A 23,158-nucleotide genomic window follows, 5' to 3' on the forward strand; every position below is an offset into this window, starting at 1 on the left:
TGTGTGTGTGTGTGTGTGTGTGTGTGTGGTAGTGGAGCTTTAACCTGGTTCCAAACCATTTAAACTCTGCTTTTATTGTCAGCTTGTTAAACCACATTGAGCCTGTTTTGTGTGAGTTTGGTGACTTAACTGAAACACTGAATCTTTTCCTGACCTCATTTACCTTGTGTTACTGTGTGTGTGTGTGTGTGTGTGTGTGTGTGTGTGTGTGTGTGTGTGCTTTGATCTAAAGCTGTGTGGATAGTCACAGCTGCTGGTCTCTTGAGACCATGAATTGTGGTGTTTTACATTACTGATAGACTGAGTATTGTTTGCAGTGAAACAACACATGATGTGATAATGCAAACTTCTAGAATGGAATTAGAATTAACATGTATGTGGAAAGTTTGATGACTTTGCTATTTTCCACACTCAGAGGTCATCTTATGCTTTGGGAAGTTGATGCTCACTTTATAGTCTAAACAAACAATAATCACTAAAAATCTATCAATAATAGGGCTGGGCAATAAATCAATAATGTATCGATATTGTGATCTTTTATAGATATCATCTTAGATTGTGAATATGGTAATATGGAATAAGTGTTGTTTTGCTGCATTACAGTTAAAATGTCATTTTCTGAGTGTAACACACTGTTCTATTATCTGTCTTTATCCACCTAGTCATTATTTCCACATTACTGATGACTATTTATCAAAAATGTCATTGTGTAAATATTTTGTCATAGCAGTGATAGTCATCCCTACTATGTTGTCAAAATATCAATATTGAGGTATTTGGTCAAACAAATATTGATATTTGATTGTGCCCATATCACCCATCTCTACTCTGTACTGACAATGATCATTAGCTGCAGGTCTAGTCTGGCAGCTGCTGACTATATAAACAGGTTTAGATTGCTTCAAATGTAAATGTATGTAAGCACAATACTCCATATTATATTAATTATAGAGAGTGTGGCAGCCTGTAGTTTAGTTATTTAAAGAAACACAATGTGAACTTGAGACAATGTAGACAAAGATATTAACTGAAAAATGTCCAAATCTAACAGTATTTTATATGTTCCTTAGTAATAAACTAGATGAATGTGCTGTTTTTTCTTTCAAAGCTAATATATGAGCATTAGTCTTTTTTGATGGTTTGTTTGGAACATTTATGAACTGCTAAAATGTCTTTCTTATGCTTTGTTCATAGCTATAAGACCAGTAGTTAAATTACTAAAGCATTATTTTATATATATAACTTCTTAATTTGTTCTCAGAGTGCACCACAATGATGCATTTAACTTAAAAATGTACAGAATTTTCTTTTTAGAGGGTCAGACTGAGGTCCAACCGAATGTCTTTCAACATTCTGGGTTGAAACACTGCAATATGGCAGAAGTATTAAGTGTGTGAAGTATAAAGTATTAAAGCGATGTGTCAGTTGAAGTTGAAGAGTATTTATTGTAAGGAGATGAGATGTCAGTGTAACATTTGAAAGATGTTACAGTCAGTTGGAGTACAGTTGCAGAAGGCTTTATGAAATTTTAGTGAGTGCAGGAAGTAGTTGAACGAACAGTTGAAGAGTAAGAAACATGCTGATGAAAGCAATTGAAATTTTAAAGGATAAGTTCACAATTTTCAGCAGTCAGGTGTCCATATGAACAATAAAGAGGTTTTCCTCTCTGTAATCATTCCTCCTGTTCATACTGAATATTAAAATGTGCTTTCAATGGAAGTGATGGAGGACTAAATCCACAGTGTGTCCACACACTCATTTAAAGTAGATGTGAAGCAGTCTGAGTTAGTCATATCCAGGGTTTTTGCTGGATCATAACTGGCATTTGGGGGCTGATGTAAGCATGATGGGTGTGTGTACAGTAAAGTGAGTGTGTGTTACCTTATCTGACAGAGATCTATGTCCTGTTATTTGTTTAAGCAAAAAGAAACTAAGAGCATCAGTCTCCTCTGTAAATCACCTAAGTGTTAGTTAGATAGTCATGTATTTGTGCTTTGGGATGTAACGTGTGTGTGTGTGTGTGTGTGTGTGTGTGTGTGAGACCTGTTGGCCTGGATGCAGCATCAGCTACACTGGCTCATTCCCCTTCAGTCTTATCATCATGCACAATGCCTTCCATCTCTCCTTCACCTCTTCATCCCTCCCCCCCTTCTCTCTTCCCCTCCACCTCCCTTTTTTGCTTCACTTCTCCTCACTGAACAATTGCCCTGCCGTACTCCTTTCTAGCAATTTCAGTCGTAATGGAACCTTGCACACACACACTCACACTAACTCTCACTCACTGGCTCTGATTCTCAGTGTTTTGTATTAGGAGGGAACATCAAACGTGTCTTTTCACAGAAGCTCTTCTTGAATTTCTTCTTTTTTTTTGCATGATGAGATTTCAGCTTCTCCGCTCACTCTGTCCCTGCATGATGAGATTTTTCTTTCTCTCTCTCTTTTTCTCTCTTTCTCTTTATCTGTGTCTGACTCTTTCTTGCACATTGGTAATTGTGAGGGGAAGCCAGCCCAGCGACTCACAAGCTGCTTCATATATTTATGTACGTCTGGGGGACCATCTCTCTATCAAACCCTAACTCTCTCTCTCTCTCTCTCTCTCTCTCTCTCTCTCTCTCTCTCTCTCTCTCTCTCTCTCTCTCTCTCTCTCTCTCTCTCTCTCTCTCTCTCTCTCTCTCTCTCTCTCTCTCTCTCTCTCTCTGATTGATATTCTGTAGCAGTAGAAAGCAGCAGCATCATTTGGTCCGTTGTCAGGGAAGAGGCGCCTTGGTTACGGCGTTGTCAACCTGGTTGCCATTGTGGTTTCCAGGCAGCTCCACTGTACTCCTTCTTTTTTTATTCATCTCATCTCATCCATCCTCCTTTTTTTTCTTTCTGCCCTCTTTTTCCTTTCCTTTCCTCGCCTCCATCCTTTTTTTTTGCCCTCAGTTGTATCTGACATCAGTGAGATACAGATGATGCTCTCCTCCCTATTGTCATCTTCAGCGCTTCCTTTCTTTGTTCTTGACATCACATTCCTCACATCTCTCCCCTCTTTTTTTTTCTACCATCTTCTCGTCTCTTTCATTTTCCTCCTTGATTCCTCCTCCTTCATGCTTGGTTTTTTCTGCTGTCTGTCACCGCTGATGCTTTCCTCCTCATCATTTTCATCTAACCTCTCTTTGTCTCCTCCCACGTGCCTTTGAATCCATTTCTTACCTCATTTCATCTCTCTTTGTTAATTCTTCATATTTTATTGTTACCTTTACTTAACATTTTCTTCATACCTCTCTTTTCATCCAGTTTGCCATTCTTTCCTTTCTCTCTTTTCCATTTGTTATATAATTAGTTATTTGTTTAGTAGCCCTCATCCACCTTTCTTATTATCCTGTGCCATTCTCTCCCTGCTCTTACATATCGTGTCAGCTTTTCCTTTTTTTCCTTCTCATTGTCTGCCTCTTGACGATTTGTCTTTTCCAGGCTCGGCTGCCGTCTTTATCTTTGCCGCTGTGTCGTTTTTCTCCCGTCGTTTCTCACCCTCTCTTGTTTCTAAATGAAAGCATTCTGCTGCCTCTGTTTTCAAGTATTGTAGCAGAGCTCATATGCCACTCGGGGGACTCTGGCAGTGTTAAAGGACCTGTTGATTAAAATAAACCAACAAACCAGCAGCTGACATTTACGTTCCAGTTGATGCAGTTTGCGGTGTGAGAAGAAACCACTGGAATATAAAGCATGTTGTTCACATTTCCTGTTTGCTTCATATGAATATAAGATCGTTTTTTAGTGCTTGCATTCTCCAACATCCTGTCTGTCTTGTCATAAGCTGCAGAAACATGTACATCAGTGTTTGCTGCAGGCTGTTGTAATATACATGCAGCTGATTTCCATTATATTAAGTTGGAGGACAGGGGTCAATCTCTCACATAAAACTCTATCGCATAAAACAAGACGATCATCATGTAACATAACATCCCACATGCATGTCATCCTCCTCCACCTCTGCCCATCACTCTAACTGTGACACACTATACTGTATACTGCTACTGCCATATGCCTGTATGAACACTGTAATGCACTGCAGCACTTTATCTACGCTTGGGTGGAGGCTGTAGTTTGAGTATTACTGTATGTTTATGGTGGAGGCTGTAGATTGACTATTACTGTATGTTTATGGTGGAGGCTGTAGATTGAGGATTACTGTATGTTTTGGGTGGAGGCTGTGGATTGAGGATTACTGTATGTTTTGGGTGGTGTACTTATAAACAGCTGTTGCAGAAAATAGTGGTGGGAAAGCTTGGATCCAAATACCCCCACCAGTTTTAATTTTGCGTATGTGTGCACACCCTTTGGACACTTTGTGTTTTGTGTGTGTGTGTGTATAGTAGTGGGGGTGGGGGCGTTTGTGGATTTGGGTGAGGGGGATAAAGGACTCTTTTTAGGCTGGCTAGCATACATGTTTTCTGTGCAGTCAAGCTCAATAAATCAGATTAGAGTTTTTTGGAGGGCAGGATAGAGCTTACTGTGTGTGTGTGTGTGTGTGTGTGTGTGTGTGTGTGTGTGTGTGTGTGTGTGTGTGTGTGTGTGTGTGTGTGTGTGTGTGTGTGTGTGTGTGTGTGTGTGTGTGTGTGTGTGTGCGTGTGTGCTTGGAAACCTTATTAAGGCAGCAAAAGAATCTCCACTCACTGCAGTGCAGAGTGAGTGAAGGTCTGCACTGATGGACTCTTCACATCTGGCTCATTTCCATTAAAATAAGAACCATACATATAAAAAACCCCACACACTTTTCTCTTTTTTTCCTCAGCTGTGCATACTAGACATAAAAATAACACACACACCGGTGGGCTACAGATCCAGACATATAGTAGTCTTCATGTTAGATCTATATTCTGTGTTGGCATGTGTTGTTCCTGTGTTCTCTGGCGCTCTATTTAAAAGGCAGATTCCGCTGCTCTCTCCGCATTGGTCTTTGGCTTTCATGCCTCGTGCTCATTGGCTGCCATCAGCCTCCAGTGCAGCCAGCCACAAAGCCGCTCTGCAGCTGTTAGTGATGGGCAGATTATACACCACCGCACTTCCGCACTTCCACACATACATCCACATATACTTCAATATATATCGTTTTAAATAAAATCTACACACACACACATACACACACATGGTCATTGTACACAGCTGTCATTGAGTATGTACAGCCACTTCACTTCCTGGCTCATGTCCATTTATTCTTCTCTGTCTGGCCTGGTGTCAGCTGTTGTTCTTCACTGCACACTCCAAGGCCAACCTGAGAGGGGTGCTCAGCTGCATCTCAAAGGCTGGACTCACACTGACTCCACAGTGGGACTCAAAACTCCCAGCAACACACTACACACCACACATGGCATCTCTAAAATGTAAATGTCAAGCTGCAGTTAAACATGACTGAATCTTTAGGATATAATCACAAATGATGGGAGCAGATAATGAGCACTGTGTGAGCTCAGAGCGTCCTCAGTGTGTTTTTTAACGCTGGCTTTAGTCACCATTTTGCTGTTTAAATGTCAAATGTTCAAAGCCATCTTAAACAGTTGCCATAATGGTTGTAATGCTGCTGATACACCGCTGAATGATAAGGCGTTTCAGCATCATCAGGGGCTCTAAGAGAGATTTCTTGGTTCCCCAGGGCCCCCTATTAACCTCTGAGCTTGTGAATCACTGAGACACACACACACACACACACACACGCACACACATATCACCTGCACCTGTACTGGATGACCTGAGTGTGTGTGGTCAGCTTCATTCTTGTGTCTAGGTCAATGAGTTGGTACTATCACCAGGCCATAAGAACAGAGTGACACACAGCCTGCAGTGATGGGAAGAGCTCCTATTGATTATGTCAGATGCTGCACACTGGTGTACATATGACATCCACTCCTCTTTGTTCTCTCTGTCTTTTATTTTCTGCTCACTGTGGCTGCTGGCTCACAACTGTGTGTGTGTGTGTGTGTGTGTGTGTGTGTGTGTGTGTGTGTGTGTGTGTGTGTGTGTGTGTGTGTGTGTGTGTGTGTGTGTGTGTGGCCAATACTCACTGCTGCCTCTGGTTACTATAGCAACAGACTCACCAGACACTTAGTTTCCCCATTCCTATCATGTGTATATTTTTCTTGAATACTCGGTGTACTCTGTGTGCTTTTCTTTTTCTTTCTGTGTGTGTGTGTGTGTGTGTGTGTGTGTTCGTGGACAGACTACACTAGCATCCCTGCTCTGGTATTGAGAGGATAATTAATATGCTTACTGATAGTAATCAGTGCATGCTGATGGCAGGATGGAATCTATAGTTGTGCTTTGTTTATTTGACTCATTGCATCCCTCGTGTGTATGAAGCTAACCCATCTATATGCAGATTAATAAATGAGACTAAAGCCAGCAGCAGAAACAAAGACACTGACGCACACATACACACACACAATGTCAAGGCGGTTGACATAACAGGTTTAACAGGACTCTTGTATCTCACTCTCCCTGTCACAGAGGCAGATTTCATCAGATTGTAGAGAGCAACACAGTTCACCTGACGATAATGATGATGATGATGATGATAATAATGATGAGGATTGTATTCATTATAATTACACTTGATCAGGTGCCACATTGACTCTGTACATTTGGAGTGTCTGCTGCATCAAACCAAGTGTTCACAGTCCAACTAATTCCAAGTGTTAATTATGAGCATGCTACACAGGCAAAGTGCAAGTGTAATGTAAACAGTTTTCTTTGGGTCATTGTTATCTAAATGAAGTTCAGGTGTATGTACCTGAACACACTGATGCATTCACATTGAATTCTATGTCCTTCATCTGTGTTCATTCAGCTTAAATCAGATTTAAGTCAGGTCAAGTTTCTGTTATAGTCGACCACAGACAATGAACTAAACCTGAACATGAGATACTAAATAAAGCTTTACACTATCCTTAAAATAGATAGAAAACACACTTCATCAAACAGTCTTTATTTATGTAGACCTGTCAATAGGATGAGGTTCAGTCAGTGTCTAACCCTTACATACTGTTCATATTTGTATATTTAGTCTCTATACATAACTTAAGAACCTCAGATCATTCATGAATACCCCATCAGTCATTAATAAACTGGTGATTCATCTTCAATAACTACAAGAAACCTTTTTAAGGCATCTTTTTACTTCTCTCAGCTCCAAAATTGGTGAAATTAGACCCTGAACAGTATGGTAAGGGTTAAACCAGGCTGTACTGGTTGACCATAGCAAGCCTCAACCTGAAGTGATAAAAAGTGTTGTAGTAATGCAATACCATCATTCATCAACTTTCACATGAACCAAGAGGATTTCATTCATCTATTAAGAAGTGAATGTTGAGAGGAGGGGTGTAAGAGGAGGGGTGTAAGGACCTGTCTATGTACTATATTTGTGTTTGAGATCTGGCTCACTGAGAACAGCCCTATAATTCACTGTCCCAGCATGCCCTGCTCCTGGCCCCGAGCCAACATGCAACACTTACTATTAGGTTGAGTTTGAATGACCTGAGCTGACATACAGGCTGACTATAATATGAAGGTGTGTGTGTATGTGTGTATGTGTATGTGTGTGTGTGTGTGTGTGTATGTGTGTGTGTGTAGCTGCTGGTGTTACAGATCAGCTGGTGTCTCTGTTGGCTCATGACTTTGATCTAAATGAGGTGCTGCTTTCTTGTAGTGATGACAGATGTTGAAAACAGGAAGTAAACATTCCAGCTGAATGTTTTTTTTTGTCTTCAGACTTTAGAACAAGCAGATCAGGTCAGCCAGTGAAAGCAGCGGTGTCAGTCCTTTGTCTGCGATGCATTCAGACTTACTATTCACTGTAGGTCACTGAGTTTTTGGCAGCAGTCAGACCTCTAACACACAGTCACTGCAGTTGTACATGTGAAGAAGAAGAAAACAGACACGTGTGAAGTGTGGAACTATAGGCTTCAGGTTGCAGTGTGAGTGAAACACAAGTCATTCTGCAGCCTGTGCAGACAGCTGCGTTCATTCCAATAGAAACATATCTGCTCCATCACAAGTATGTGAGAGACACGTGAAGAATGCTGCTGCAACACTTTCTGTGTAAACTAGGTGTTTGTTATTAGGAAGACGGGTGACAACCATATTCCTCAATGAGTGGAAGTGAAAATTGGATTCTAAAAATAACAATTCCAATGCAAACACTGTTAAAGACCCAGTTTATAGTTTGTGTTTGACTTAGAGGAGAGGAGAGGGTCTGTGCTGCACAATCAGGAGCTCAATTTGCATTTCTTCCTCTCTCTCTCTCTCTTTCTCAGCACAGTACAAACCAAGAGACTGTCTCTAACTGTTGGAATGTGTTTTAAAGGGATAAAAAAAAACTGTGAAATTCAGTTTGCTGCTTTTTAAATCTGTATTGTTTAGTGCAGTCTAGCCACTAGACACAGATGCTGATGGAACTACAATGCTACTTCAGATATTATGATGTTCTGGACCTCCACTTGAGGACATTTTCACAAATTGGACCTCAGTGAATTGTAATTGAATAGCCCTGCTTTGTGTAAAAATCTAGAAACACCAAAAAATGTTTCTAAGTACAAATCACCTGTTAATTCATGTTTCTGATAGTTATTGAAATGGCTTCACAGTGACAGAACAAGCTGTTAATTAAAATGAATTAACAACAGATGTTAATTACACTCCTCCGAAGTGAAACAGAGACGGTCGGAGGTTAACCTTTGCTGCATGGAGCGAACGAGAGATGGAGGGACTGATAGAGTGAGGCATGTGAGAGTGATGGATTAGATCAGATGAGCAGTGTCCTGGAATGACTGCGACTGATGCAAAAAACTGGAACGCAGCGCCGCGGCAACAGTGAGCGGAGGTGGAGATGTGGAGGCTGACAGAAAGATGGAGGATAGATGGAGGTGGCAATAAACAGAAGGAGAAGCTGCAGCAACAGTAAACAAAGGAGGACAGTGACGTAGCTGCCCTCGCTGTCTGCTGGCTGGGAGTGATCACTCAGTTGACTGCAGTAGTGCATTATGGGAGAGGGAGAGAGAAGGGGGAGGGGGAATGAGGCGAGATGCACTCGTTGATCCTTCCTCCTCCTCTACCCCCCACCCCCTCCTCTACTTATGGAGGTAAGAGTGGGGGTGGGGGCAGTTTATATAGATGGAGGAATGAGAGAACAGGCAGTGAGGATGTTGTCATACAGAAGCACTCACTGGATTATGTGTGTGTGTGTGTGTGTGTGTGTGTGTGTGTGTGTGTATGTGTGTGTGTAACGTGCAGATACTGAGGTGTGTGTTAGTGGGAGAACATGTGAGGTTATATGTCATCAGCATCAGATTTTTGCTTCAGTAAATGGGTACATTTTGATTTTCTTATGTGTATAATCCGCATTCTATTCAATCCAATTCAGACTTTATTAAGCACTCAGCTGATGGGGCGTCCATATCGCACTAAAATACAATCAGTGTTGATTAAATGTCAAATTAGATTCACATGGAAGCAGTTTCTATTGTAATACTGCTATTTTTTATTTGAGTTGCAATGTAATGTGTTCTTTACAACAAGTGTTGCTGGAGCTTTGACTTTAAACATTAAAAAAACACAATAATATAATGTCAACATTTAACTGTGCAAACATATGTCATGTGGTAAAATAATATATGGAGTAACATCTAAATGTAAATATTTAATTGTGCAAACAGTTTTTATCTGCCTTAACAAAACAAGTTAGTTTGTCTTTTAACGTATTAAAATAATATCAATAAAAGTCCAAGCTGTGATTACTGTCATATCAAATGTGTGTGGCATAGCAGCAAACACCTCACATGTTTGTAGGGTTAGGGTTCGGTACAACCCACACACATACACACACACACACACACACACACACACACACATATCCATACATTTAATGGATAATACAGTATATACTCTGCTGTAGCTTGTTCATTTATATTACCAACTGTGTTATTATCTGTGCTTAGTTCATATAGGTTCATATAGCCCAACATTAGATTGTCATAACAACAACTACTACTCTGTTTTACTTCCTCTCCTCCTTCTCATTCTTTCTTCTCCTTTCTCCTTCTTCTTCTTTTCTTCTTTTTCCTTCCTATCTTTCCTTCTTTTTTCCTCTCACTCCTCTTCCTCCTCTTCTTTCCCATTTGTCCTTTTTATTTTCCTCTTCTCCACTAACTACTTATTCCTCTAATCTTATCCGTCTCTTTCTCTTTTCTTCCTCCTCTGTTCTCTTCTCTCCTCCCTCACAGTGTCTTTCATTCTTCTTCCTCTTCACCTTCTTCTTGTTCCCTTTTTTATCACATTTGACCTTTTCACCCACCGTCCTCGCCTCTACTACTTCTTCCTCTCTTTTCTTTTTTCATTCATTAGTTTAGTTTCATTTCTTTACGATATAAAAACACACAAAGAAGACAGCTACATTGTGTCCAGCAGAGGACAATCTTTCCCTTCACCCTCTTTTCTTCCCCCTTCTTCACGTTCTTCTACTTTTTTTTCTGCAGCATGTTCACCTTCATTTTCCTTTTTTTCTTCTAATGACTGTTATTATGTGTAAGGAACCAGGTGTTTAATGGTTTATCGTGTGTCCTGATGTTAAAGGGTGTGTCACTGTGCTCTGTAGAAAATGTAACAGCTCTGCACTGCTCTCATAGACGTGATCACTGAAACCTCTCTCTCTCTTTCTCTCTCTCTCGTGTGCAGGTATACGTTGAGTTTGACGACCAGGAGTGGGAGAAGCGAGAGTGGGTGAAGGTCTATGAGGATTTCCAGCTGTTTCTGCTGGAGCACCAGCTGGTCTGGGCCAAGAGGAAGGAGGGAGCAGGAGGAGGAGGAGGAGGAGGAGGAGCAGGAGCAGGTGGAGGAGCAGGAGGCCTGCTGCAGGGAAACAAGGCCAAACACATACAGTGGCCTGCCCTGGTAAGACCTTTGTTTTCCATTTCTACACATGACACATCTGTAGAGAGGGTCAGCAGGATCATCCTCAGTCTGAGTTGTTTCATTTATTTGTCTTTGTGGTGTTAGACGTCAGCGGTCAGCTCTATCATGGTCTCTATGATTGTAGGTGTACAGTTGTTTACTAGCTCAGCTATCACGTGTCTGAAAGCTTCTTTGCTCTCCTTTTGACGTGTTGACGTCAAAAATCAAGAAAAGCGTGACATCGTACCAAAGTCAAACAAACTCCCAACACCAGTTTGGACACTGACCATTAGGCCTCAAGTAGCCCGTTTCCACCGCAAAAACCTCTCCAGAAGCTCTGTTAGGAACCCAGGAACCTCTTTAGGTTCTAAGGAACCTTCCCTCTGTCTCCTCCAAAGGAACCAGAGTGTAAATCTAGTTCCTCAACATACAGTTCCTGGACCCTGCTCTACATTTAGTAGTTGCTGAGGGCCCAGAAACTATGAGGGCAGTGTCTGCTGTCACTGATGAGTCAAACCTGGCTTTAGCCTGACTTTTGACTACATTTTATTTATAGGTTTTATTATATTCTATCCTTTTATTGATCTATTTTAACTCTTTAGTCTATTAGCTTACTTAACCTATTTATTGTATAATTGTATGTGTTTATATTATGATGATGTGTGTGTCCTTTGGCTGTTACTACCTGTGTACAGCTTCATTCACACAGTCAACAAGTATCATTATGAGGAGAGCCTGGACTAAAATGTAACATTTATTGATATTAAAGCGTTAAATAAGGTTTGACAGAGGTGGCAGAACAACAGTTGAGTGTGTTGTTTTATTGTGTATGTAAACTGTGTCTCATACAGTGCTGTTTGCTGTTTCTAAGCAGATTTGACCAAAAAGGACTTCTCATTTTCTTAGTGTTTTTAGGTGCTTTTATTTGGCTCTTTAGAATGATGCAGCAGAATGGTGCTGTGATGGAACCACTTCTCATCACTGATAAACATATGTGTGTCTATACAGATACACACAGTGCTGGTGCAGAGCTGTCCTCCAGTGTAATAGTCAACTCAACAGCTCAACAACAGAGTGAAAGCTTTGCAGTTTTTCTGTGGGATGTTTGTTCTGTGGATAGAGTAGATGTTTTCCTCTCAGAAGTCATCTGTGGCTGATAGATACTGTGTGCTTTTTGTGGTTGAAGATGGTGTCACATCTCTGTATAGGATCCCTGTTCACAGCTGAGTGCAGTAACATAGCAGCTCCAATCAATTAGTCTGATAGTGCTTTTAATTGGAATGTCTTGCTCTGTGTGTGTGTGTGTGTGTGTGTGTGTGTGTGTGTGTGTGTGTCTGTGTGTCTGTGTGTGTGTGTGTCTGTGTGTGTGTGTGTGTGTGTGTGTGTGTATGTGTGTTCATGCATCAGCACTCTGATGCAGAGTCTGGTTTGTGTATCTGTTTACACATGCATGCACACACACACACATACACACACACACACAAGCTTTGGTGTGGTGGCAGTGTGGTTGTTGTGGTGTTTTTGTTGTCGTCTGTACTTCACTCTATTCCTCACACACACACACACACACACACACACACACACACAATCATACACAGTCATACACACTTCAAAGGACAGCGGTCTGTGTAGGCATGTTTGACATTGATGTCGTTAAGTTTTGGACTGTGTGAATGTTTGTCTGAGTGTATGTGTGTGTGTGTGTCTGTGTGTGTGTCTGTGTGTCTGCGCCCGACAGAGGGTGCGAGAGTGTGCATGGAAATGTGATTCACTCTCTTTGATTATGTAATAGCAGAGTGCACAGCGCCATCTGGCACACGCATTGGAGATAAGAGTTCAAAGACTTTACACACACACACACACACACGCACACACACAGACACACAAATGCTTTTTTCCCTGGTTGTTTTTCTCTGTCTGACTCCTCCTGTTTTTGGTCACTTATTCGTCATATCACTGCCCTGCTGCTGCTGCTATTGTCATAGCAACAGCTTGAAAAACATCCATGTAGAAAGCGGAGCCTCAGGAGGTCATGAATCACTCACTTAAAGAAAACAGTGTTACATTTTCTGTACTCCCAGTCTGCTTCATTATATTGTTTTAATATCAAATGACAGCAACCAAAATCTGGATAAAACATGTTAGTGTGTATCAGTGTGGAGGTGTGCTGCATCACAACAAGAGGATGAGGATTACATCAATGTAAATACATGTACAGTAAATTGTGTTAGAGACACATAAAGGTGAAAAAGCTTCAGCTGAGCATCAAAAAGACGAGTGAGGCTTTAATTTATCACCCAAGTCAGTAAGTTAGGACCAATACTAACTAAAGTATATGTGCTGCTCACTGCCTGCTGTGCTACCTGTACCAATCTTCTACATTAATAGTTTACAGCCATTCTTGAATATGAAATAAGGAGCCTGTAGTCACACAGAGGGACATATTTATACAGGGATAACAGTGAAGAGCTATATAAAGTGACAGAAATAGTGGGATGCAGCAATTCCAACACTGCACTGGTGTGAAGAGAGCTGTTTGAACATCCCACAAGCAAATGTATAAAGCTGAGCTGCAGAATCACACATGAACCTGACAGTGTGTTTTATCATGACCAGTCTGAGCCTACACACTGTGTTACCTCAAGAGTTTGGAGGTGGAGAAACACTGTGATCAAACACTGGGTCTCCATGTTTACTTACATCTAAATTCATATTAGTTTCAATTATTATTGTTACTATTATCTTACACTGTGTTCTGAAGAAAGACCATACATACTTAGATACTGATGAATGTAGCTTTTCATGGAGTTACATTAGAACTATTCAGTGACTAATGATCATATTGTTTGTACTGTGTGCATGTAGATAATGTGGAATACAGTGACCATACTGTGATTATAGAAGTGATGACCTTAAGAACTGATGATCTCATACTGACATTCACTGAAGGAGAAATGATTATGAATATTAGTAATATGTAGGATGTCACATATTACTAATATTCATAATCATTTCTCCTTCAGTGGTCACAGCACATATAAACAGCTGTAAACACTTAACACTGCCTGTTCTCCCTGAAGCTTAGTAATACAAATATTTATTTCATAAAATATTCATGTTTTTTGATGTTAGTGGTGGTGATTTTTATTCTATAAGACACTACAGGAAACATGTAATGATTAAGTTTATGTGCATCATTTTACAGTAAATTCCAAAATAAGAGCTCATATTCAAATGATCACAAAGTGTGAAAAAGAACAAAGCAGTCAGTCTGGCTGTCAAACATTATGGGGGTGGAATAAGCTGCACTATGACGGCTCACATGGTAAATTTAGCATATGATACATTTTCACTGCACTCCATCAGACATTTGTATATTCTATCACTGTGAGGCCACTGTTGCTTCCTGTATGTGTGATTACTTTCTGAAACACTGCTCCTGCTTTTTCACCTAGAAATCAGACAGCTCTTCAGTTAGACACACAGATTAGTCTTCACACACACACATATATACACACACACACACACACACACACACACACACACACTCACACTCACACTCACTCACTCACACAGACACAGGAACGCATGCACACACAGAGACACAGACAGACAAGAAGGCATGCAGACCCAGCAGATTGCTTGTCTGGTTATTACATCATTACATAACTAAACCCCAGTCATCTCCACACACTCTCTCTCTCTCTCTCTCTCTCTCTCTCTCTCTCTCTCTCTCTCTCTCTCTCTCTCTCTCTCTCTCTCTCTCACTCACTCACTCACTCACTCACTCACTCACTCACTCACTCACTCACTCACTCACTCACTCACTCACTCACTCACTCACTCACTCACTCACACACACACACACACACACACACTATTTATATTTTCATTCTGCCTCAACTCTCTCTATGCAGCATCAAATTATAAGAAAATGTTTTATTTTAATCAGACACACTACTGTTAATTATACACCACATAATTTTGGAACTAATATATATTTTCCATCCTATGCCAACTGATACACACATACATAGTTCATACATAGACATAGTTCAAATGCTATGAAACATCCTTAAATTGAAGAAGTTGTAACTGGTTCCTACTGATTTTTTAAAAGCTGATATCAGACAGTAGCCATTATCAGGTACTGTGTGTAGAACAACACACACCGACACACACATACACACACAGAGGCAGGTGATAGTGTGTTAGCTCCCCTCATTAATAGCAAACAAGCCGTGAAGAAAATGCAGTTAAGCAGCCTGAACGCAGCCAGAGTGGAATCACACACAAGGATGGAGAGATCCAGAATAAGAATAAGGACTGAAGCAGGGAATGACTAAATTGATCCACTATGGTAGAATTGATCAGCGCCTCAGTGATGCTGATGATTGCAGTAGCAGTTATTAGTGGTGTATACTGAGAACAGGGACAGCTGCAGCATCCTCCATCCTCCTGAAAATGTCATAATGTCTGTGCTTCAGTCATGCAAACACAAGTTTTTCCTGTAATAAAAAAAAGTGTAGTAGTGTCTGCAGTGGGGTTGTGACATTTAAGTAGACGTTTGTTGGTAGGTAGTGTTTATAGAGTCATCACAGTGTTAACACATAAAGACACACAACCATTCACTCTCACTGTCACACATAAAGATAAAGTAGAGTTTACAATTAGCCCAATATCACATCCTTGAAGTGTGGGAGGAAACCCAGAGCACACAGCCATGCATACTAACCAGACTGTATCACATCTACCACAAAGGAGTGTTAGTGTTTGATAATAAGTCTCTGCTAGTGTCAGCTGCATTAAGAAAGCTCTCTGTAATGTGCTGAGCAATGTGAACAAACTGATGTCCAAGTGTCTTTGGAAAGCCGTCCTGGACTGATCAGCTGATCCAGGGGTGTGCCAGCTGTTTGAATTGACCCAGAAATGACAAACTAAACATACTGGCCCTTTTTTTAACCTTCCATTCATTGACTGACTTGTGTTTAATTCTGTGTGTGTGTGTGTGTGTGTGTGTGTGTGTGTGTGTGTGTGGATGTTGAAAGCAGTTTTTATCAGTGTTTGCCTATGTGCACATGGTGTGTGTGTGTGTGTGTGTGTGTGTGTGTGTGATGACAGGTGGGGTCAGGTGATGTAAGGCTGCAGTGTCATTTATCTGTGCTGTAGCATAACCTTGGCACTGTTAGCTAATGGAAACTGCCCATTTCATCTCAGATGCGTACACACACACAGTCACACACACACACACACACAGTTTGTGATCTTTTCCCTTTCAGACTACAGTCATCTGTTAAATTATGTCAATGTAGGTGTGTGTGTGTGTGTGTGTGTGTGCAGCTGTCCTCTGTGCTGATGCAGGCAGCTTTTAATAGAGAGAGAGGGAGAACACTGATGGTCAATGAGAAGTGCTGTGTGTGAGTCCTATTATAGTAATATGTTTGCATGATGTATAGTGTGTGTGAGTGAGACAGATGACAGATGATCCAAGTTGTGTGCATAGCTGCTGTTTTTAATGGCAGCAGTCACAGGAGACAGGACCTACCTCAGGCTGTGTGTTTGGGTTCACTCTGTTGTGTCGTTAAAGTTCCCAGTGACCCCACCCTGCTCACACTAGCTCCATAACTCACCAAGACAGCTCCCATCCCCCACGTAGGCAACACACAGACACACACACACACATTTGGCTTTAATTTAGCCCTCTTGTGTTTACCCAGCTCTGTTTCCCTATGGTTTTGTATTGCTCTCCACTGGTTTCCCATAGATACAGCTCAACAACACTGTCTGCATTTCCTCCTGTTGTTTCCTAATAAAACCTGCTACTATTGGCTGTTATGCTTTTATGCTAAATAAATACGAATGACTTTCTAATATTGAATGTGTCAGTGAAGTTCACAGTGGAACACAGATGAGTATTGCAGAGCTTGGTGTAATGAACAATCCTCAGATATCACACAGAGAAGCACAGCAACAACAATCACAACAACAGTTCTAATAATAGAAATATGACTAATAATAATAGTTATAGCAGTGGATGTCTAGCAGGACCCCAGGGACAGCAGGCGGTCCATAACCACAGGCCTATAGTTACCAGAGAGACGAGAACACACTAAACAACAGATCACTCACTGCAGTTGATGTGATTGCTGCAGTGCCACAGTGGCAGTAAAGAGAGGTGAAATAATTCATCCTGGAGTAGCTGCAGTGAGCACCTACAAACACCAGGTGATATTTGTGAGCAGTCCAGATGCAGTTTATGTACGGTAATCAATACACAATGGAGACAATGCTCAGCCAGCAGATGTGACAGAGAAACACTGTGAAACTGGGAATTAATCACAGCACTTTGTTCTATTTTCTGCAGGCCGTTTACACTATACTAATATGTTACATAGTATTTATTTCACAATGTTATGATATATAAACCAACCATCCATCAACACAGTTTAAACTAGAGCCAGACCAATAGAGAATATTACTCTATCACGTACCGATCGGTATTGGTGTATATGTTGATCTATGCAACCATATTTTTTTAGTTATATAGGCAGCATTTCATATATGTATCCTTTTTTCTTAATTCAAGTGTAATGCGTACACATATTTTTTTGTTGTGTTTTATTATTTATAGTCATTTATAATTATTAAATTCCCAGTGTTTAGTGTTTCAGTCATGTTATACATTTAATATAGTTAAACAGTAAAATATCCTGTGTTTGATAACCATATTGAAAAACTTTTTATTTACATATTTTGTATATATAAGATTATCAGCTGATGTATCGATTTTTAAGTCCCTTATATTGGTCGTGACCTAGTTTAAACCTCATGTATTTGTTATTTACTGGACATCAAACTCTTCCAGAAGCTGAAAGAAAGCTGGTTTGTTCTCTTCAATATTCAATGTTAAAGTGACTCCAAAGAGCACTAGTAGAAAAGCTGCTGCGTATCATCAGTGTTCATGTTCAGTAAGAGTGAAAAGTAGCAGTAAGTGTGAAGCTCAAGCTTTGTGTGTGTCCTGTAGGTCCTGTGGGCTGCCAATGCTTCAGTCCAACATATTTCTGCTCCTTCAAACTGCTATTATAATGTAACAGAGCAGTGTGGAGGGAGGGGGAGGAATATGATACTGCACATAATAAGATGCATACGGACCATGAATGTATTATAAGATAAGATCAGTTATTTTTACAGTGAGTGGAGGTTTCTGCAGCTGTCTCCTCTGTTTAGAACGATAAGTGCATCTTTAAATTGAGAGTGATGTGCCCATTTACACACGATACACAGTAGCAGCAACTTCATTAACACAATAATAAATGTTCTGTAGTCAGGTCAGCTGTTTCACACAGATTCCAGCTTGATACACTGGTATTTTTTGTAATAAAGCAGCTGTATGGATGAATCCTAAGCTCCATCACAGCTGTTAGGACATTTTATTTTAAGTCAATGAGAAAAGAACATGTATTTACTATTAGAGAATAATGTTGTGTGTGAGAAGACAAAACAGAAATGATCCTGTGTGTGTGTGAGAGAGAATCAGTAGCGGTGCCTGAAAGGTCATGAAAGTTTATCCCAATATGTGTGAAAAAGGCATAAGTGTGTCTGCTTCCGTGTGTGTGTGGGTGTGTGTGTGAATCATTTTTTCTGCTGAGCCTGGAGAAAACTGACCTTTACCTTAAATTCCCATATGTGCACACACTACAGTAACATCCATACAAGCACATCAGCTTTGCATTTAAGCATCTGCTTCCCACATATATACATACATACACTGATACTTACATGATACTACACCCACTGACAGTCTGTACTTCAGTATAGACACAGATGCATACATAAAAAGTATGAATGCACATACGCTAAAACAGCTGGACACACACACACACACACACACACACACACACACACACACACACACACACACACGCATAACCAACTGTCACTGCCCTGCTTTCCTCTCGTATTGTTTTTGTTCAGAGGAGAGGAAGTGCTCACACCTCCCCATTCACTTCAGTGTGTTTGGTGTGTGTAGAGGAAATGAGTCTTCTGTGGGTTTCCTGTCTGCCAAGGGACTGATAAGGTGTTTAGTGAGGCAGGATTTGCTGTTGCAGTTTTTACTGTCTTCACTCATACAGCAGAGATGTGTTGACTGATCATTCACTGAGTCTGCTTGTCTTTGTTTTTTGGAATTTCTTAAATCTTAATATCCAAACCTGAGTAGAGATTTATCATTTTTACATGTACTTTCATTTAATTATTTATTTTGATCTTGCATATTGTATTTTTCTGGGCCTTAAGTTCCTTTTACATGTTGTATATGTATAATTTTAAATCATCATACTATATCCCCAACAGTGATTGAAAGAGTAGGAGAGTATTTTACTGAAGTAGAAGCACTGTTCCTTTAAAGACATTTGACTTGAGTGAAAGTAAAAGCACTTGTTAAAAGAGGGTCACTTAAATTTACTCTTCATGACACATTCCTGTGCTAGATTTTGAAAGGTGAAGTAAAGAGAAATGTTATGAATATAGTGTCAATCATCACATTGTTCCTACGTGTTCAGTCAGCTTCTCAATGTATGAAATAACTAGTCCACTCAACTTCTCTGGTCCCACTGTGTTCCTCAGAGTTTTCACATGTTTTGAGCTGAATGAATGTGAGTCAAGCAACAATGTGACAGGGATTGACAGTCAGAAACAGCAGGTTGAGAATGAACTTGCGGTGGAAGGTGGTGAGCATGTGACAGCGTATGTTCAATTCAGTTCATGTTCAGTAAGAGTGAAAAGTAGCAGTGAGTACGGTGCCAAAGCTTTGTGTCTGTCCTGTAGGTCCTGTGGGCTGCCACTGCTTCAGTCCCCAATGTTTTGAGCATACCATACTCTTTTATAGATTTAGGACATTTCTTGACTCTTTTTTAAAAAGGCGAGAGGAAAAGTAAGGGAGCAGAAACAGTGGTTAAACAAGAAGAGGGAGCTGCAGTAGCAAGAACAAAGCAGTGAAAGAGAGAAATAAAACATTATTTTCTTATTATTTCACAGTAGTTACATTCTAAAGCACAAATAAATAACCATCAAACACTCAACAGATGATTTATGGTGGAAAAAGAATCTGTAAGTTTGACTATCCTCATTTGCATTTCTCCTTTTCATTCATTCCTTACATCCAACTAATGCAGCAGCAGCACATACAGAGACAACAGGACAGATCAGTGTTGTTTGCCAGGTGGTGCATTAAATCTGTGATTAATGAAGGTACATGCAGCCAAGCTAGAATAATGCTAACCTTAATCGTGACCCACAATGACATCATCCTTCATGTGGCGGTGCTTTGCGTATTCACAAACAGTGAGGCCTGGCTTAGGTGTGATCACACCTCTCACTCCCCTCTGACTTTCAGCCAGTAGAGGTGTATCTTTAGAGCAGGTTCTTCTTTCTGAACGTCAGCTGTGTGGCACCGTGCTGCAGCTGCTCATTATCACACTGTTTATGTCATGTGACGTTGTAATTGGTGTGATGTTTAAGCCTCATTTATAAGCACCTGCTGTGGCTGACCATATAGTAACCACTGTACACATGTGCTGACACACTGGGCATGTTAGAATGAAGCATAGTATTGATCATTGATAAGTGGCTCTGTTGGCTGTGGTCTCTTCAAACAGATGGCAGTGAGGGGGAGGATGAATCTCATCTTCATTGTTGTGACAAATCATCATGTTCAAACGCATGATCACCACATGTTTCTGTTTAAACCATGAGTCCTCCAAACCTGTAAAATTCCAGGTGTGGCCGGACATGAGTGAGAGAATGTAGCAGAAACACTGCAGCTCTGCCCATACATGTATACATGCTTTACCTCCTGCTAAATTTAGTTTTTAGTTTTACAAGCCACACTTTCTGTCTGTCTCTCTACCACACACACACACACACACACACACACTCACACACACACACACACACACACAGAGTGACTCAACCTCTCACCCATTCTCTCCCCCTCTCACCACTCTGGTCTTGTCCTCAGTCAGTGTGTGACATGTGGCCTGTGATGACACATCTTCCTGCACACACACAAACACACACCATTATGCGTTTTATGTGAGCATTGCTGCAGATATACAGGATGTGATATAACATTGTGATGCAACCTTTAATGTAGTACGGCGTTTTCATAGTAATAATAATAACCTGCAGATATGATTTTGTGGTTAATGGTTGGTTAATTGCAATTGATGCTCCAGTGATATTCTGTCACATCAGTCATATTGATTAGATTGTCATTATGTCATATTCAAATAAAAACATAGATATATGGATATATAGATATATATGTAGGTTGTACACACACAAACACTCACACACACATACGGATGTTTATTGACATAATACATTTCTTAGCTAGTAACCCTGACCTTAACCATCACAACTAATGGCCTAAACACAACCCTTACCCTAAACCTAACCTAAACCCAATTCTAATCTTCACATTAAAACCTTAGACAGCCTCAAAAAGCCTTTTTGAAGGTGTGTCAGAAAGTGAAGACCAGCCAAAATGTCTGTTATTTCCTGGTTCTCACAACGATAGCCAAAAAGTACACGCACACACACGCACACGACACACACACACACACACACACACACACACACACACACACACACACACACACACACACACACACACACACACACACACACATTGTTCTAGGTCACTGTTGAGGACATTACATAGTCCTCATTTCCTGAAGACTTACCCTAACCGTAACCATAACCATTACTTGCGTAACCCTAGCCTTAACCAATGACCCAAAAATCTGCTGTTTTTTGTCCCCAATTGGTCAAGCTGTCCCCAATTAACTGGTCTGAAATTTGTCTCTGAAAGTAGCCCATGATACACACACACACACACACACACACACACACACACACACACACACACACACACACACACACACACTGCAGAAATGTTGGCTCATTAGTCACAGCTGACAGTGAGTGTCCGGCTGCCTACACTGTCCCATTAGTGGAGCTAATAAAGCTGATAGTGAGTGTATTTATCTAGTTATTTGCCTGACTGTGGTGTTTGTACTGTGCTCGGGGTGGTGGTGGTGGTGGAGGAGGGGGGAGGGCTGTCTTTAGGCTTCCCTACACAGGCACACTGTAATCAGCTGACTGTAACAAAGCAGCTGTATTTCACAGTGATCAGTAGGGACCCCTCTCTTGTCTTTCACTGATGTGACTCCATTAGTGAGGCGGAATGCCAGCATTACACAACACCAGAGGAAATAATGAAGCAACATCGTTCCATGACTTGTTGACACACGTGTGTGCAACAGAACTCACAGTAGACATCTCTTATTGATTCTGATGAAAGCACTCAGTTTTTTTATATTTGTTGTTGTTTGGATGGTAAAGGATCACATGTTGTCATCTTTTAGAAAGCTTTTATTCTCTCACCATGGCAGCAATATCTCCTCTCTCCCTGCTAGGCCAAAAACGGCTCTCGTTCAATAAATTATTGGCAGTCTGAGATGTGCACAGTTCTGCTTTGGCCTCCTCTTGCTCTGACATGGGATCAGATCTCATCTGACACCACAGACAACTCCAACAGAGAGGAAGACTGCCAGAAGGAGAGAGAGAGGAGACAGTGTGGTGGACAGAGGATGACTCAGACAGACACAGAGACAAGCAGAGAGATGTTTTAAAGCCCTCTTGTTCTCTATATCTATCTATTGTTCCCCCTGCACCCGCACCATGAACACTTACCTTTGCTCTGCATGTGTGCATGTGGTTGCATCTCTGATCCAGATATTACATCATCTCTCTGTCTCCCAGAGAGCACTGAGCACTGTGTGAACTCATTAAAGACACTCACTGCAGACTCCCATCAAAGACACAAAGTGAATTCCAATGACCAGACGACACCCGAGGGCAGAGAGAGAGGGAGAGAGAGGGAGTGTGTGAAAGTGAACAAAGGGAATGAGAGAGGATGGAGAAGAGTGGCAGCCATGCTACATCACACCACAGTATTATATGAAAGAAGCACGTACTGTATATAACAGACACCCTCAGCTTTAAAAGCACAGGGAAAAACAGTGAACCCATCCTTTAATCAAGTCTCTTTATGATGACTCATTTCCTCTATACATTGTCTATACATTGTCTATACATTGTCTATACATTGTCTATACATGGATGTGACTGTGACGGTCTGTTAGTAGGAAACACATGGCAGGGTCACAGA

The 23,158-nt window shown here is 40.8% G+C and overlaps 1 protein-coding gene across 1 annotated transcript in view; it reads left to right on the top strand.

Moving 5' to 3' along the window:
• Positions 1-23,158, top strand: part of jmjd1cb (jumonji domain containing 1Cb) — a 120,666-nt gene that overhangs the window by 39,243 nt on the left and 58,265 nt on the right. The window contains exon 2 of the mRNA XM_053340860.1: positions 10,708-10,923. Within this exon, the coding sequence (XP_053196835.1) occupies positions 10,708-10,923 (216 nt within the window). The remainder of the gene's footprint in view (positions 1-10,707; positions 10,924-23,158) is intronic.

This window comes from Scomber japonicus, chromosome 20 (assembly GCF_027409825.1).
Source record: "Scomber japonicus isolate fScoJap1 chromosome 20, fScoJap1.pri, whole genome shotgun sequence".
Classification (NCBI taxonomy): Eukaryota; Metazoa; Chordata; class Actinopteri; order Scombriformes; family Scombridae; genus Scomber; species Scomber japonicus.